The following is an 18,668-nucleotide window of genomic DNA, read 5'->3' as shown; positions in this document are numbered from 1 at the left end:
AGCACAGAAATGTAAGAAATTCAATAAATATATAAAATGCTCATCTTCTGTAACAAGACTTCTCTCTTCCCATGAACCAGAAGAAGAAAGAGAGAAAAAAAAAAAAAGAAAAAAAAAAGGGAAAAGCATCGCTTCTGCCACTTAAAAAAGTCTGTAAGAGGAGAACTGAACAGGTTCCCTCTCAAAGGTTTTCAAGTGGGTTTTGTTTCATCTCTTACATTTTGCGTTCTGCTCCAGGCCTTAAGCAGAAAACACACAGCTGCAGAGCACAGTGTGTCATCAGTGCTCGTTGCAGAGCTGCAGCCGATCGCCTGCTAAAAGTGCTAAAAACCACAACTCCAGCCCTGCACCCAGATGAGCTGCAGGGCTGAGAGGGGCTGTGAGCAGCCACAACACTGGGAGAAGGGGCTGTGCCCAGCTCCCAGCCTCGTCTTTGGCACTACGCTGTTCTGAGAGCTAAAATGTTGGCACCTTAAATGGCACTTTTAGGTATGTAACAGGTGTCTTGTCTATGATGTGCTCTTTGCACACAGGCAGGTGATGGGAGCATGTGGTGATGTCCCCAGAACACGAGCTGGTGCTCAGCCCTGAGGAAGAACTTGCCTTACAAGCCTTGCCTCAAGTAGTCTGGTGCAGTCAACAAAACAAGACAAGGCATCCCACTTCACAATGAGAATGCTCAGTAAATTACATGAACAGAGGCATGAAATTTCAGTAAGAGGCCCCAGCTACCAGCTTTGTCTAAGAGTCATGGCTCACTACATCCAGCTTAATAGGGCTGCTCTCATCGAGGGAAAAAAGACCAACCTGGGGCTGAGATGACATGTGGAGCTTTTTAGCCCATGGCAGCTTATCAGCAATCTGCTCCTCACTTCCGACAGGAAAAACCTTGAGCATCTTTAGGGGAAATGACTTAAGGGAACGTCAGTGTCAGCACCAATAATCAAATGATGGAGGGCTTTTTTCACAGCATCACTAGCACGGAATTTTGTTTTAACCTCATTGGTCATAATGAAAGAAATATCCTGAAGTCTGCACAAGATACATCCCTTGGGCAATGCCATCAAGTCAATGAATTTCTATAAAAAGATTAACTGGGACAGTTGTAACATGTCTGTATTCCCATGCTAGATCACTAATTACCTCCATTTGTTTTCCATAATGCACTTCAATCTCAGTGGAGGTTTTTTTGCCATGAACATTTTTCTCACTTGCAGCAATTGCAAACCCACATTCACATTTGTCCCTCCAAGGGCAATGCTGTCTTTTTCCCATTTTTCCAGCCTCAGGCTTGTGAGGCAGTGTCTACCACACCAGCTCATGCAATCACTCCAGGAACCAAGTGGATCCTGTACTCAAACAAAATGAGTCAAGGTCTTGCACTCATTTAAACCCCAAAAAGTCCAAAGGGATTTTAATGAGCACAGTGGAGACTTGGGTAAGTACTGGGTTTTTTTTTAGGATTTTCACAGCTGCTTTCAGCACCTGCCAAATTACCCAGATGTTGCAGTGCTATATTCTGTGTGGTTCAGACTCCTTACAGAACAGGCTGCTTCTCAGTCCTTTTCTCACTCTTTTCAATAACTGCTAGTTTAAAAAAGCTGCATGTGTGATTTTGAAACAGTGGCGGATTGATAAGGGCAGGAACTTGCTGTGCCCTGGAAGACCTGTTGTTGCCGTGATGGGGATGAGGAGAAGGGAGCAGAGGGGCTGGGGAGCTGCCTGGCTCATGCAGACTCCATCACTTGTTTCTTCTCCCCCCGCATCCCAGGCAAATCCACCTTTGCTCCCTGCTTCCCTCTACTTTTTCTTATTATTGAAGTCTCATGGATTTCTTCTTTTAAATTACATTTTTAGAAACTCCACCTCCTCTCGAAAGCAAACTGTTACTGCTCCCGTTATATTAGTGCTTCTGTCTTCCCCTTAACCAAGAATCATTTTTTGGTATCATACTTCGAGCGCACTTTTGGATCGTGCTATCACATGATTGCATTTATTTTTTTTACATTTTCTATCAAAAATGAATGTAAGTAATTAACTGATTTTTCTACTATTCTTTCTGAAGAATTAAATGAACCTGTAGTGGCACAGTTGCCTAGCAATACAGGCGAAGAAACGCAGCACACAGAATACATCCTGGTTTAAAAAGTATTAAAAAATCAATGGCAACGACAAGCTAGCATGTAGTTATGAACAAAGGTTGATAAGTGCTGTTTTCAGGAAAGAGGTTGGTGTCATTTGGCCTGGAAACAAAACATCAGTGAAAGTACACTGGTACCTAACATGCAAGCCCCCAGCTCAGTGGGGAGAACTGAAGACACTAGCATTAATCAGGATGCTGGGGTTCAGGGTAATATATCAGCTAGGCTGATCCTCAATACCAACTTTTATCACATGAGACATCAACGATATATTCCAGTGACATGTCTCAGATGTATGGCACTGAAACTGTGCAGAGTACAAAAGATAAGGGAAAAAACTGGCTAGTACGTGATAGAGCAGTGGACATGACATTGTTGTGTGGAGGAGTGTTTCCATAATGAAAGGGAATCGAGAAATCTAATTTGTCTTTATCTGCTTTGGCACACGGAGCTGTGCTGTGCCCGGGGACACACTCTGCTGAGTGTCTGCCCAGTGCTTCCAGAAACTCAGAAACCCAAATATACACCGCCAGACAGGAACGAGGAGCTCCAGCTGCCAGCACAATGCAGCTGCAAAGTTTAAAACTTGTATAAAAAGCCTCTGCACTCACCCAAAAACTTCACTGAAGGGCTTTAAAGGGAGGGAGAGCTCTGAGCTGACTAGAAGTACCTAAAGCTACAGCTATCCTGGCAGGTGCTACAGTGCAGCTGGAGCAGAGTGCAGTGAAGAGCAAGGGAGACAGAGCTGGCATTCACACCATGCATTCGAGGGGGTTGCATTAGATGAGTGACTGCCCCCATGGTGTCTCAGCACTGGCTGACAGCTGCAAGGCACGTGAAGTGGAGAGCAGTTCTGGGACGAGCATCATTTGAAGTGAAGGCTCAATCACTTGGCTTCGTGGCATGAGTCAGAGAAATGGAGACCAACTGCAGTTTAAAAATGCATTTGGAACAAAAACCAAAAATGCTGAGTTGGGCACAGGCTGGAAGGGAGGTTTTGGGTGCACAGCCTGCATCCCAGAGACTACTGACCCTTCACATATGTCCAAGGAATTTCTCAAGGGCATCAGGAAGGGATGACAAAATGCTGGTGTGAAGAGGAAGATGAGAAGATGGCATTACTTTCTGCCTCCCTTCTCCCTGGAGTGCACTGAGATGGGTGGGTGGAAGAGCAGACTGTGCATCCTCCTCTTCCCCAGGGGGATGAGCCCCCATTTACTGCCTGCTTGGAGGATGCTAAGATTGTCAAAAGCTGGAGGATACCCCGAGGTGAAGCTCTATTGATGTGTATTACTTTGAATCAATGAATATTTCATTACTGGAGAGAGAGAATATGAATCAATAATTCAGGAGGAAGGAAAGGGAAAGAGTGGGTTTGAGTCACTGCTAGACACATTTCACTTTAAAGCACTTAAACTCTGTGGTTTCTTCAAAAACCACCTTAATTACAGGCACCTACAGTCTCTTCAATGAAGTCCTAAAGCCAGTAATACTGATCAGAGTATTAAAACCATCCTTTGCCCCCATTAATCTAATCAACAAGCAAAATTTAACATATGGCTTCAAACCAGGATTTTCTGTTGCCTTGAGTGGCTGTGAGAATAGAAAACACAGAAATGCTGCTTAAAAGGACATTCTGGAGACAGAGGGAGAAAGAAGAGAAAGAAAATTGTGTTGGGAAATACTGGGAGAGGAAAGTGCAAACTTGCAATAATTGAAAGATATTGAAATAATTGAAATAATTGCCATGAGATAAAGATGCAAATAGGGAAGCATTGGGTGTACTTGTAGCAGGAATAATATTCCTGTTCTAATTTCATTTTGAACTGAACCTTGATGAGAAAAGGAGATAAAGGATTAGTGATACAGAAAAAAAAAAGAAAAGAAAAAAAAGCCTATTTTTCTAATGAAACAAAACTGGTTGATGCTTCCAAAGCATCAAACTCCATCTGGAAGTACCTGTAATGTGAAAGAGAGTAAAATAAACGAATGCTGCCAAAATCACAGTTATTTGCATGAAAGCACTGGTTACAATCATTTATTACTTGAAAATATATATATATAGTTTTCAAATTGTTCAAATGTCTTTTTTTCCAAAAGCACACATTTTCAAACCAACACTTTCTGATATGGGAGTTATAATGCCTTTATCACAGAAAATATTACAGACAAATTTTAAATGTGTAAAGTGGTGGTATCAGAATAAAGCATTTTATCTCACTGCTCTAATTTTTTTTTTTTAATTGAAGTTATTTTGCTTTTGTCCTCAGAAATTGCACAACATATTTTCCCAGCCTGCTCCCTTCCCTTGTTACCAGTGCAAGAAGAGCAATGTGCTCTGCTACTCTCAGCAGCAAAACACTACCCTGATGGACATCAGCACTTAAAATAATTCTCCTATCCTACGGGGAAGAGCTTTCTTAATATTTTGATTTTAGGTACATGAATTAATACTGCCCATATGCACAGGAGCAGTAACAGCTTTTGCAGTCTCTTTCTAGAACTTGCATTGCTGCAAGTGCTCATTTGTTCAGTAAGTAGCAGAATGGAGACTGGAATATCTCCTCCTATCTCCTCAAAGAATAAAAGATGGCCCGAGGTGTGTGTTCACTTTGGTGTACAGGACTGACCAGGCATAAGTAGCTTAACTTCAAGCTGACAGGGTGGGTTTGCTTATTAAATAATTAAGTATGTGAGTAAAATCCAGACAAAATTCCTGCTAACTTCAGCAGCATCTGCATTTCACCCCAGGTGCTTTCAAGGGATACGCCTTTCTTTTTGCAGTGAAACAAAAGGCAATGAAAACCAGACATTAGGTATCTCAGTTTTTGGAGCAGATGCACCTGGGCCCTCATCTACTTCTTCTCCGGGATTATAATTTATCCATTCCTGGTGGGAAAACTGGGGGCCTTAACAGAGGCAAGGAGTTGGAGGAGAAGCTGCAGGCGCGCTGAAGGACCAGATCTCATCTCTAAGGGGAGGCCTGAAGGGTACACAGGTGTACATTAGGTGTACATTCATCTCACCTTGTCTCTCCAAATGAACAAGATCAAAAAAGTCCAGCTATCCAGCACTCTCTGAGACTTTTCCAGCTCCTTCAGTATCCCATGCTACCAGCAGCGAGGGCTGCCCTGGAGGTGATGGGAGCGGTACATCCCAAGGGCCCTGCCTGCCTCTGCAGCATAACTGCACTTCTTTTCATGTAGTTTCGGTGGCTTTCCTTTGCAGATTCATTCACGGGACTCATAAACATAATGACCGACATCGTCTGGCGCTACACAGGAGATTTCATGGCCCCTGACATCGTCTGCAGAGTCGTCCGCTACTTACAGGTACAGGACCACGTGCTCTCCTGCAAGCCTGAGCTCACCCTAACGAAGTGCTGCACAGATGCTTTGCTTCCACCAGAACTGCTAAATGCTACCAGTAGTCATTTAACATTTAAACACATTTTCTTTCAAACAAATTAAGTCCTTTTCCTTTTGCAGACCAGGAAAAGGTAAAAGGTCTGGGTGAAAATATAGGTCTAACTGTAAGTCCCTTTTTTTTTTTTTTTTTTTTTTTTTTTTTAGTAGTATAAGTTTTCATATATTCCTAGAGCAGTGTTTTATCTGGCACTGATTTCTACAGTAAACATGCCTCAACTACTTTCTTCCGTATCTTCTGCTCTAGGTGGTCCTCCTCTATGCTTCAACCTACGTCCTCGTGTCACTGAGCATAGACCGGTATCATGCCATAGTTTACCCCATGAAGTTCATGCAAGGAGGTAGGAGCATTTGCATACCTTGCTACTGCCATGGATAGTATTGGCTAGCTTCATTTTGCAAAGAAAAGTTTCAAAATTATTAACCCCATTCCCGTGAATTATTAATTCCTGCTGGACTCTGTTGCCATTCTCTGAATGGCAAAGGAGCTGTGATTTCCAGATTTATTAAACTGCACTTAGCCCTCAGCAGTTTTTATAAGCATTGTGTTTGCAAAGAATGAAATGACATTTTAAAAGCACAGAGGTTTTCATTATCTTCCAGCATTTTGAGAAAATTATTATGGGCAAAAGGTATCCCTTACAGCTATACTGACTCTAGGAGCAGCAACGGCTTTATTACCTGTATATTCACATGAAAAAATAATTTGGATAGAGTGCAGTATTGAGAATTGATATGACAGTTTGATGTGAACTTCAAAAACTATAGCAACTAAGTTTGGACATTGATTCTATCTTAAAATGTCTTCAATTTGTCATTTTTGCAGCACTCAAACACACCTTGTACGCTTAGCGACACAATTTAAAGAACACGATTTCTTTCCTACGCAGCTTCAAGTCTGAAGTTATGTATGTTGCACAGGGGGAATAAATAGCAATAGCAGCAGGGGGGAAGGGGATCGGTTACAAAAGAGATGGCAGCTGAAAAATGCACTTCAGTCAGGGAGAAATAGCATCCTTACTTTGGACAAACGACAACTTTTGACAGCCTGCTCTATTCGGGGGATCAGAATAGTGGTCATCTTTGGCCTTAGAAAGCTGTGAATCCATCACAACCCAGGCAGTGTTGCACCCTTGGCAGATGTTAAAGCCTGAAAGCTTCAAATGCTGGTGTGAAGTTCAGCCTAATATCCCCCAGCAGGCAGGCTGGCTTTTTCAGAGTGGGAGGATTGCTACCAAGCTTTTATGAGCAGGCTTTTGGTGTGCAGTGCATGCTGCAGCTCCCACCAGCCCTTTTGGGGTTCCCAAACCACCTGGAGCCAAGCAGGCCCAATGACATTTCTTCTTTACAGTACCTCCTGGGCTTAGCAAAGAGGTTGTAGCAACAACAAAAACCTCTATAAGTGCTTTTCTTTTTTTGTTGCTATGGAAAATTTGCTAGTTTAAAGAACAAATTGTATGCAATATTTTTTTACTCTCATGGGAAGAGTGCTTTCTTTTTTGTGATGCAGGCTCCTTTGAACTCTTCTTACACTTGGTGGGGTGCAGAATATCTCAGCCCTAAGAAATCTCAGTAATCATCCTTCTCCACCACAATGCATGTTACCCCTCATCTGTTCTACAGCGTGCAGAAGCACACCATTCCTCCACCACTCAACACAGGATGGCCAGAGACAGAGCTGCAGTTCATTGTATAACACAGGGATAACGGGTCCAGGATGGCTGAAGGAGTACATCTGTTTCCCCTCATCACATTTACTGAAGCCCAAGTGGTTCAGGATGTTTTTCTAAGATCTGGCATGCTCGTCATGATGAGCACCCTGATGAGCACCACCTGCTTCCAGCAGGGTTGGTACCATGGAGAGATGTCTTTCATGGAGCCGAAATCATGTAACCAGCTGTGTGTGTTCAGTGGGAAAAAGGAGGCAGTGGTAAATTCATAAGAATGCTTAAGAAGGCTTGTTAGTCACAGAAGCTTCATGTTAATGTATACATGTATACATTAACCTTTTGCACTTAGCTGTCCCTGGCAGAGCTTTCCTGTGTACAGCTCTTTGGAGTCTTGTAGAAGAACAAAATGATTTACAAAACTTTGTCACTGGTGATGACCTAGATACTGTCAAAACAGCTCTGAGAGAATCAGTGGCAAGTAGCACGTGTTGTTTCTTTTCAGAATGAGATGCTCATCCCTCAAAACCCTTCAGTCAAGAAACAAATGAGTTATTTACCTTTTTCACAGAATCACAGAATCACAGAAATCACAGAATCACCAAGGTTGGAAAAGACCCACAGGATCACCCAGTCCAACCATCCACCTGTCACCAATAGCTCTCACTAAACCATGTCCCTCAACACAAAATTCAACCGTTCCTTGAACACCTCCAGGGTCAGTGACTCCACACCTCTCTGGGCAGCCCATTCCAGTCCTGACCACTCTTTCAGAGATATACTATTTCCTAACATCCAGCCTGAATCTCCCCTGGTGAGTCTTGAGTTTCAAACAATACATTCACCGGTAGCCTTGAAAATATTACTTTGGAAAAAAAATAAGGTCAAACATTTTCTTTAGAAAATGTCAAACAATTTGTACTTTATTTTTTTAATTGTATGCTTAATTCCTAACCACGAGCTATGTTAAAAAACATTTGAAAGAAGCTGCATTCTTAAAGGCTTCTAACAAGATATACTTGGACACAGTTAAATATTTCATACTTGCTTTGCAAATACATAATTGACCACAGAAATTGCAAGATGGAGAAGAACTTTATATACTATATATACTTTTTAATCCCAGCACTTCTGCTCTATGAGGCACCAACCAACCAAATCATTAAAAAATGTGAAGATTGCCAGCTCAAAGAGAAGAAACTGGGAAGTCACAGAACGCATTACATAAATATTTCACCATTTTAAGAAGATAGGTATGACCAGCATGCAAAATGGCCAACAGCAGTCAATAGAACTGCTTAAATAAAAGACAAAATGGAAACAGATGGAAACTGTCCCTTTTGCAGTTTTGGGGCGCAAACACTGAGGTCCATTAGATCACTGAGATCCTGGAACAGTTCTCTCCAGATTTAAAAAGGCACTTTCTTGGAGGAAGGATTGCACAGCATCGCCATTCACAGTAGCAGGGAGCAAAACTCCGACCAGGAGGTGCCTCCCCACCAGACGTGGAGAAGGGCAGGCAGAGGTACACAAAGCTGTTATCACAGTGTGGATGAAGGAAGAGAAACAAAAGAGACTGAGACTGCATCCAAAGAGAGTGGCCAGTAGGGCAAGGGAAGTGGCTGTTTCCCTCTTTTCTTCCCCTAGAAAGATGGGAAGACGGAGCTGAGCTTGTTCAGCCTGGAGAAGGCCCCTGGGAACCCCATTGTAGCATTCCAGCACCTTGAGGGGAGCTTGTAAAAAGGAGGGGGATTGACTTTTTACCTGGTCTGCTAGAGATAGGCAAGGCTTAGTTCTGAAAGTTCTGAACTAAAAGAGGGGAAGTCTAGGTTAGATGTTAAGAAGAAATTCTTTACACAGAGGGTAGTGAAGCACTGGCACAGTCTGCCCAGAAAAGCCGTGGTGCCCCATCTCTGGAGGCATTAAAGGTGATGGGTGGCAGCCCTGCCTATGGCAGGGAGTTGGAACTGGGCGAGCTTTAAGGTCCCCTCCAACCCAAGCTATTCTGTGATTTTATGATTCTGTGAAAATGACAGTTATGAGAGCCAGTAACCAGAGCTTATGGCAGATTCCTGCGAATGCTGGGTGTTGGTTTTGAACATTCTCGTATGGAAAACTCCCAGTTTAAAGTTCAGTATCATTTTGAAAGGAAAACACAGGACAAATAGAATATTATACAGAATGTTATACAGAGTATTATAAATGTGTTACTTATTTGGTTCCATTTATAACATATATGGTCTAGTTATATCATTTGCCAGCATTTAGAGCATTTACAATGAATAAATAAACTGCTTATGAGGCAGCCAGTTAACATTAATCCAATCAAATAAAAATCTACCCAGATGCTACCATTGCTCTGCAAAGCTTTTAAGACTAGCAAGGCCATATTTTATCAAACACAAGGAACATTTAAATGCAGAAATCAGTGAACATTGCAGCTAATATTTTATAAAACACAAAAATAAAACAACTCTATTGCCAAACCTAAGCTGCCTACTTCCTGTCAAATTAAGGGTGTACAAAAAAGTAAAGTATGTTATCTAACTGTGACCTTTCCACCTTAGAAACAGACTTGTGGGTCCCATCGGGGCTAGTGTGCTCGATTGTGTTCAAGTAGCTTGCTCACAGTCTAAAGCCCTTTCTGTCAGGAAATATTTTGTGAAACTCTTAATATTCCTTTTGCTAAGTTTATTCTTTTATGCTTTGGGAAACCTCATGGTTCTCCTCTTCCAGTGCAATATTTATAGACTTAATCTAACCCTCTCACTTATGTGGTTGTCATCAGAGTTCTCCTAAGCCCAAGATTAGAAGGACTATATTTTGCTGAATGTGGGCAGCATTTAAAGATGAGCAGGATAAATGAATATTTGCAACTGATGTTTTATAAAGCATAAAATTACTTTTAAAATGCTTCACCCACATGCTTTCATATTGCTCTGTGAGCTTCAAGGAAGAAAGTCATACATTTTCATATCCATAATTTAAAGTGATTTTCTATTTCACATGCCACTCCAGGTATTTTGTAGGCAGGCTGGACAGTAAAGTGTTTCAACACTGAATCTTCCCAGATCTCTCAAAAATCTGTCCTCATCTGCTCCTCCAATCTGACTCTGGAGGAATAACTACTGCTGAGGATCACTGATATAACACAGATCAGCTGTTCCTCCCCACACTTTTTATCAAGAGCTACATGGATTTTAATCAAAAGATATATATTTATGAAAACTAAAGCTTCAGGGCTGTTTGCTCCAACCAGTTGATTTTTATAGAGTCCCATAGGTGCCACATGGCATCATTTGGTTATCTACCAGCTCTCCCTATCTGTCGAGGAGGCCACAAGCCAGGTGTAAGCAGTAACACAAATTTGCTTGAACTCCTATTCTTGATCCTTGAACTGCCATTCTTCACCAGGCAGCCTGGCAGAATCTCCTAGCTGCTGGCTGCTGCAGCAATTAAAACTGCTCAGCACTTGAGCGCAAGCCCACCGTAGTGTTTCCTGTCTCAGTTTCCTGCTCACTCTCAGCATCATTGGGCATGTGCCCATCAGCTGGAGGTGAGGTTGGTCCCCACTGCATCGCTGGGAATTGGCGGAGATGTCTGAGCATTCTGGGAGCACAAAGGGCTGCGTGGGATGCTGAGGAGTGCAGACGGGGCTAAAAGCAGATGAATGTGCAGTTTTGACTCAACACTGAGCTGATGAGTTTTTCCTAAGTCTTTTGTAAGTCTGCTCACTACAAAATGCATCAAAATGTTGAACATCTAAGGAGGTCATTTCTCCTTTTCAGCACCTCCAACCCAGTTATGTTTTAAGTAACCCTTCCTGGTCTCAACCTTCCTCTGCTATCTGAAGCACAAGGGCTGCTTCTTTTCCATCTGTTCCCATACCAGCTGATCTATTGCTGTGCCCAGGTACGAATGTGCAGCAGGACAGGTCTGTTGTCCCTTGCACTCTTTCATGAAATTCTCTTGGTGCCCAAGAGGAATCCTTTACATTCCAAGTTTCTGTCTTGCTGACCCTGACCCATGCCTTTCCCCGAGCATTTCAGATTCGATGGACCCTTTTCATTTCTAAATGACAACACTTAAAATACAAGACAATATGGCTTTTTACTGTGAGAAAGAGGTGAAATTCCCACTCTCCTCTGCAGTCTTCTCAGCACTTACTATTCAGAGACCGTCCCCACCGCTCCCTCAGTACTGCTACAAAGGGCCAATCCCACTGCCCACTCTGCTAACAATGTCTGTTTGAATCTGTTGAACAGAAAGACAGGCGAAAGTTCTTATTGGAGTGGCCTGGAGCCTCTCTTTCCTGTTTTCAATACCGACTCTGATAATTTTTGGGAAACGACAGCTCTCCAACGGGGAAGTGCAATGCTGGGCTCTGTGGCCGGATGATTCCTACTGGATCCCCTACATGACAGTGGTTGCTTTCCTTGTGTACTTCATTCCTCTGATCATTATCAGGTAAGCCTGCCATTGGAAGTGCATGGTGAAAGCTGTCAAGCATGCAATCAGCTTAATGCTTTAATTTCAGTCACTCATTATGGTTTCACTTCCACACCTGTCTCACAGTGGCTTTGATTCATATTGCACAGCACACGGGTCGCTGTGCTTGCCTTGCAGTGCTCTCCGTGCAGTAATAGCCAGGAACATTAGTTCTGAACAAGGAGTGCATCTCTAAGTGTGTCCACTTATCTCTGCAGCTTCAGGCTTTAAATAGACCTTTATAAATGCAATATGAATGTTTAGCTTATATGACAAAACGTGAATTTAATAAAAGAACAGAAAATACACTTAGCGCTAATTAAGCTAAAATTAATTTTAAGTGCTCTCAAGCTTCATTGTATTTGAGGAGTGCTTCTTCATCAGGGTCAAAAAGAAATTCCCAATTGTTTGAAGCTGTCAGGCGCTTCCAAAATATGAAAAAAATAATAATAATAATACACTGCAAAGTAAAATTTGAACTGCAAGTATTTCGGATTGATTTGCCTGAGAACACAAAGGTGGTCCACAATAATAATCTGCTATTAAAATGAGCTCAGCAGAAAGAATAAACATAAATAGGCAAAAATAATTCATTTCGCAATCGAAATTATCTCAGAGAATATTGAGCCTGGCTACTGTTTCTGGGGAAGATTTATTCTGAATTTTTTGAATAGTTAGCAATTTGGAAATTCTATCCAGCACCTTAAATGTTTCTGAAGAGAGGCCTGTATCCTGTCAACTCATCAGTCACACAGGTGTGTAAAACCTCCCCTTCATACTCAAATTTACACGTCCACACAATTTCTAGGACAAATCAGCCACTCCTTTTCGCATGGAATATGTATAGGTTTACAAACAACAGAAAAAAAAGACTCAGAAAGTCTTTTTTTAGTTTTCTGACATTATGTTTCCCCTCCTCCCTGTCAAAACTATGTGACTTGACTTACAGCAAATCCCCAGAAGCAAGAAGGCAATGAAAACAGGAGGGAATAGGGAAAGGCAGTGAAGGCAGCATTTCATGAGATTGCCCTGACAGCTGAGAGATGAATAAAACATCCTCAAATTTCCGTGGCTTTAACCTTAAGTGACTTTCACACGAAAAGTTTATGCCAGGGCAGGAACTTAAAACCGTGGCCAGTTTCTCATCTCAGGGTACCTAAAGCAAGTGCTCCCACATCCTCTTCAGCAGCAAGACAAATTTTGGACAGGTCCAAAGTGGTGGCAGGCACATGGAGAAGGGATGTGGTTGGATCACGGAAGGGTGAGTAAGGGCCATTTATTAGTTTATGGCTATTTATTAGCTGGCAGCCCTACCCATGGCAAGGGAGTTGGAGCTCAGTGATGTTTAAGGTCCCTTCCAACCAGAGCCACTCTGTGATTCTATTTTCTTTGTAACAGGGAGGAATGTCTACAGCCACAGAAAAAGATTACCATTAGAACAAAATCAGTAGACACGCTGAACAAATACCACATGCTTTGGAAACAACTGTCTGTTTTTTGAACCACGTTTTCAAGTTTTGGATTCTCAAGTATACAGCTGAAGGTTGCAACATCCCATCTGACACATCTGCCAGACCTCTGTCAACGCAGCCTCGAGGCGCAACACCTATTTCTTTAACACTTCTTGGCAGGCCAGGAGGTTGAGTCTAACCTACCTCATGTGGCTGCAGCATATAAATAGGCAGTTTGCAGCTATAGAGCACCAGGAATGGCCGTTAATTCCTGCAGGGATTCTATTTCCCTTCAAAAGACACGTTCCACAAAGTCCCTTTGGACATTCTGTAGGACTGGTGAGACATTGTTCCAGAAGGGTGAGTGAGGACAGATGCAATGTCCGGATGTAACTGGTGTGTGACGTTCAGTTGAAAGATTAATTATAAAAATGAGAGGTTTTATTTAGTCAAAGAAGTCAGGTATTTTGTGGTTTCTGATTTTAGAGGCTTTTAGGTGAAGGTGTTCCAAAAAAAGACAATCACTTAACAATGGAGAGACAATACATTAATATGCAACTGAAAACTCAAGTAGTAGTATCAATGAAGAGGATTTATTTTTATTAAATTCCTATATGAAGTGAATTCTTGTATGAAATAGAAATTTAATATGAATAAAGCAGCAGCTGGGGTGCATACCACGGTCACCAAGGAAGCCAAGCCTTACAATGCAGGCAGCACATAGATTAAGACTAAGACCTTTTCTGCAATAACTCGTTTTGCTTGCACAGCTTCTTTATTTTCTCCTCCGAAGCACTCCAACCTAACTGCATGGTGGGTGCCCAAAGCAATGTGGGATGTTGCCTGCATTAACTCTCAATTAGTTCTGCCACCTGCACCTGCAGGAAGCCTCACATCCAGAGCAAAGCACTTCACCTAGGAAAGCACTTTTTCTGGCACGGTTCATCCAAAGTTCATGCAAAGAATAAAATCTTACTTTTCAGGTGCAGAATTTAATTCTGCTCTGATCTGCAAAGTTTTCTGTTGCTACAATCCACATATGATGGTCTTTAAGTTTCTGTCATCCATCCCCCAGCACTCAGAGCTGATTTCACATGTTCCCAACACAGCCTACAAGTAACTCAGGTGAGATGCATCATCCATAGAACCACAGCACAAATGATGTGTAATTCAGCTGATAACCCTATAGTCAGCCTGGGAAGCCCTTCCGTTGGTGAGCAAACCCTCCAGAAACAGTGTGAGCAAATTCTCTGGAAACCAGGCCAAAACATGTAAATAATCTGCTCTTCAATTTTGTTAATGTCTACATAAAAAGGCAATCTATGAACAAAACCACAAAAGATTTCAATGCTAGCCAGGTGTGTTTCCACTGCCACTTTGCACAAATGGTGAATTTTTTAACCAGTTGTAATACAAATGAACACGACTGAAATATCAGAAAGAGAATGAAAGCTCTGATTAGATCTTTAATCTAAGTGCTGGTTATCTTTGAGAGCTGAGAAATGGAAAGTAGATTTGTTGTTTTCTTTTTAAAGCTCCCCTCCTCTTTCTTTGTGCTGGTCAGAGAGATCCAAGTGTCCTGCATCACATCCCATTCTTCCTTGCAGCACTCAAAGGTTTGGCCTGTTCTTTCTTCTCATTTGGGCTGCACTACCACTTTTTCTGCAGCTGATATTGTTAACCTACTAAACCCCAAAGAGCACAGAAAAAAAGGAAAAGGGAATCTTCCTGCTTTGTTCTTCTAGGACAAGAGTCCACAGCCACAACAAAAGCCATTTCAGCTACACTGAATAAAGCCAAGTAAATCTCTGAATGATACCTGTGATAGATAGGTGAAGATACTCTGGGGCACTGTGAACACAGGCTAAGCAGGGGCCAGATCAAGATTACAGCTGTTCCTCCTGCAAGCATTTGCACCTGACCTCTCAGGTCCTGTGATAGGGAGACATGAAATTTACTGGTTTTCTCTTCTGCATTGTTACTCTGTGCCACACCATAATTGAGTTCTGTCAGCTGGCTATCCAGAAACTTGGAATTCATAAAGTTTTGTTCTTTTTAGCTGTTCTTCAAGACTGTCAGATGTATTTTCTGTGTTTTAACCTGATAAATACAATACATAAACATTCATCTAGTATAATTCCAAATACAAGTTAAAAATAAAATAAAATAAAATAAAATAAAATAAAATAAAATAAAAAAGCAGAAGTTCCTCTTGAGGTACAGAGGAAAAAGCCAGTCCATCTGGTGTTTAAAATCAGAATTCCAAAAAGAACATTTGCTGTTGAGCAGCAAAAAAATGGTCAGAAGGGAAAAAAAACAGAATCACCTAAAAGGAGAATTTATTGAACTGAAATAAAAGCACCACAATGAAATGATGAGTAGATGAGTTATGAAATTAAATCAAAATAAAATGAAAAAAAAAAGGTATTAATAAAAATCTCAAAGATCTGATTTTGAGTATGATTCAAAGAGAACAGTCATTTTTTGCCTGCACTTTCCATTTCAAAGGAAGAAATTCTAGACCTTGTATATATGTTGTACTATCTGCCTCATTATGTGTGCCTACAGTGATTTGTCTGGATGAAGTTACATACACTTTTTGTCTTTGGATAAACAATGCTGCAAATCAGCTGCCACAAAACATAGTGCAGCTGCACCCCTCTGCACAAATACAGTATGAGAAACAATAGACAATGCTGGAGGATAAATACAAGGAATTAACAGGGAGCTTCAGTATACCTTTTGCCATTGCAATGGCTCATTTTGTTAGTAAATACTGAGCCCAGGTGAGATGCTAACATTATGTAATCATTTATTTTAAAACAAAAAAATAATTCCCATTCTTGAAGAGCTGGCATCTCTAAGATGTTATTATCAATACCTTTACCAGAAGACATTTTATTTTCCAAAACAAAAGTGATGTAGGAACTACCTTAAGTTGGTTATTCACAAGGACAAAAGCTGCCAAAATTACCAATGGAGTCAAATTAACCAACACCATCAACTAATAACATGCTACAGTGAATGTGCATCTTAGTTCTTCAGAATCTGGATCAATCTAAATTGCTTTTGGAGGTGCAATGAATTTAATTTGCTGAGTTACATCCCTAGACTAAATTATGTTCTTGTAATTTCCTGACACTTCTACACGTATGCATCTCCTTGGGGCTACAAAAAAGAAGCACTGCGTTTTCATATGAACAGCATATCCACTTTATCCTAGGGTCTTCATCACAGCCTGAGTGGCTCCTTCTGAAAAAAAGTTTTAATTCTTTTTCCATCTAGATTTTCCACTACATCTGATCTCTTGCCTTTCAATAAGTCCTCTCCTTGTAAGTAATGAGCCATAACAACTTACATAGTATTTCATTATGATAGCATGCATTACTACCATAGCACATTTACATGGCATCCAAAAATCACAGTCGGGTTGCAAGACTAGTACACTAAGTCCATTCAGGCAAAGAAATCCAACAACATCTGGACTTCCCACCCATCTGAACATCAGCTCCTTTGTCCCTCTCTACTCTTCGCTCATCTGCCACTTCGTTTACCATCAAGTGGGAACCTATTCCCATCCTTTAAGACTTCAGCAGAAAGCAAGTGAAGAGCCTGGGTTCCTAATTCAATAGCAGAGGCATTTGGATGGAAGGATGGAAACTGAGTACTTGAAGCTCCTTCATCCTGATACTTGAGCAACTCTGCATGTGTTCTTCTGGGTACACAGACAGATCTGCATCAAAAGGGGTACTGTTCTAATGGCAAATAAAGGAGGTCAGGCTAGAGACAGCAGGATGGAGATAAAATAGAGACAGGTCTTGCAGGAGCTGGCTGAAGTTTTCTCATGATAATAACAGTCATCATCATAATGCATTCTGATTCACTGAAACAATCAAAGGAGAAATGATGCATGAATTTTCAAGCTTTGTCAGAGCAAAGTACACAGAAACGCTCAAGTGGACCAGCTGATAAATAAACAGGCTCTTGAAAAGCCAGGAGATAAAACAAAAATGTTTGAGTCAGCTGGGAGCCATGCAGGACCTTTGAAGGGATTAAGGAGGGCAAGCTGGCAAAATCTTTGCTGGATGAGAACAGTGCTGCTCTGCTGCACAACCTGGTCTGTGTGTAGAATTCCCAGCTCTCATCTTCTCAGCCTGGGAACCAGATATCTCAAGCCTGTACAGAAAGGATACCTACAGGATGCACAAATAGTGCATTTGCAAGCATGGCTAGGAGCTGAGGTGCTATAGGAAAGGCTTGTGTATCAGTCTGAAAGCTCTGGTAATAATAACGTCTCCTCTGACAACAAAAATAAGCTGCATGATAACAAGACCCCTTTTTGGTCTCCATAAAACACCCTGAAATAATTTCCATAGCTGCAGCTTTTTCACAGACATTTTCACAGGCTCACTACTAATGATCAAGCTGCCCCAGGATCACCAAAACTCTGTGGTTTTGCAAATGGCGCACAACAAATCCTGCTGTGATGCTTGATTTTTAGGAAGACATGACAGCTCAAATGTGTTAGCTAAAATAGTTTTAAATTATTTTTATCTCCCTTAGCAGACAAAAGGGGAAGTCGCCAGTCAAAAGCATGCTCTTGCTTGCTGATTTTAGGGCCACTAGGATGATCAGAGGGCTGGAGCACCTCTCCTATGAAGAAAGGTTGAGAGAACTGGGGGAACAGCTGTTTACAAGGGTGGATAGTGATAGGACAAGGGGGAATGGTTTTAAACTGAGACAGGGGAGGTTTAGGTTGGATATTAGGAGGAAGTTTTTCATTCAGAGGCTGGTGAGGCACTGGAACAGGTTGCCCAAGGAGGTTGTGGATGCCCCATCCCTGGAGGCATTCAAGGCCAGGCTGGATGTGGCTCTGGGCAGCCTGGGCTGCTGGTTGGTGACCCTGCACATAGTAAGGGGTTGAAACCAGATGACCACTGTGCTCCTTTTCAACCCAGGCCATTCTATGATAACATCCTCATCCAAGATGTGTGTTCAAACATCTCTTCAGCTGAGAGGAATTATTTTCACCTATTCTGTGTCAAATAAATAGAATCCCACAGTTGTTATCACCTAGGCAAAAGCCTTAACTACTCATGGTTACTGCGCACTAGAGCACTTTCTATCTTTCCCATCAAAGATATAGGCATATTCCTTTCTAAATATGCAAACTGCAACAGATCTGGTTTTGAGTCACCTAATTCTTCCAATCTACCCGACACTTCTGTGGTCCTTGATTGAATTCCCAGGACCTCAAGAGCTGAGTGAGCACTGAGGTCCATTACGTTTTCATAGGTTGTGCCCCAATTCTCTTCCCTGGGTTACCATTTTATTCATCAGCTTCATATTCCCAAAGTAACACCAAAACAGAGCCAGACATACAGCTGAAAAAGCTCCTTCTTCTTGCTTCCTCCATTTCAGAACAAATTTCCTCCTTGCAGCTCCCACATTAAGCATTCACAAGCACATCCCAGTGCAGGATGAGGTGTCTCCTGT

The 18,668-nt window shown here is 41.7% G+C and overlaps 1 protein-coding gene across 1 annotated transcript in view; it reads left to right on the top strand.

Annotated features, from left to right (window-relative positions):
* Positions 1 to 18,668, top strand: part of NPSR1 (neuropeptide S receptor 1) — a 61,375-nt gene that overhangs the window by 38,826 nt on the left and 3,881 nt on the right. The window contains exons 3-5 of the mRNA XM_085227408.1: positions 5,370 to 5,473; positions 5,814 to 5,907; positions 11,499 to 11,700. Coding sequence (XP_085083534.1) covers positions 5,370 to 5,473; positions 5,814 to 5,907; positions 11,499 to 11,700 — 400 coding nt within the window. The remainder of the gene's footprint in view (positions 1 to 5,369; positions 5,474 to 5,813; positions 5,908 to 11,498; positions 11,701 to 18,668) is intronic.

This window comes from Meleagris gallopavo, chromosome 6 (assembly GCF_905368555.1).
Source record: "Meleagris gallopavo chromosome 6, MGAL_WU_HG_1.1, whole genome shotgun sequence".
NCBI classification, from domain to species: domain Eukaryota; kingdom Metazoa; phylum Chordata; class Aves; order Galliformes; family Phasianidae; genus Meleagris; species Meleagris gallopavo.
Note: the sequence above shows the minus strand (reverse complement) of the source record. Positions and strands in the feature narration are given on the sequence as shown.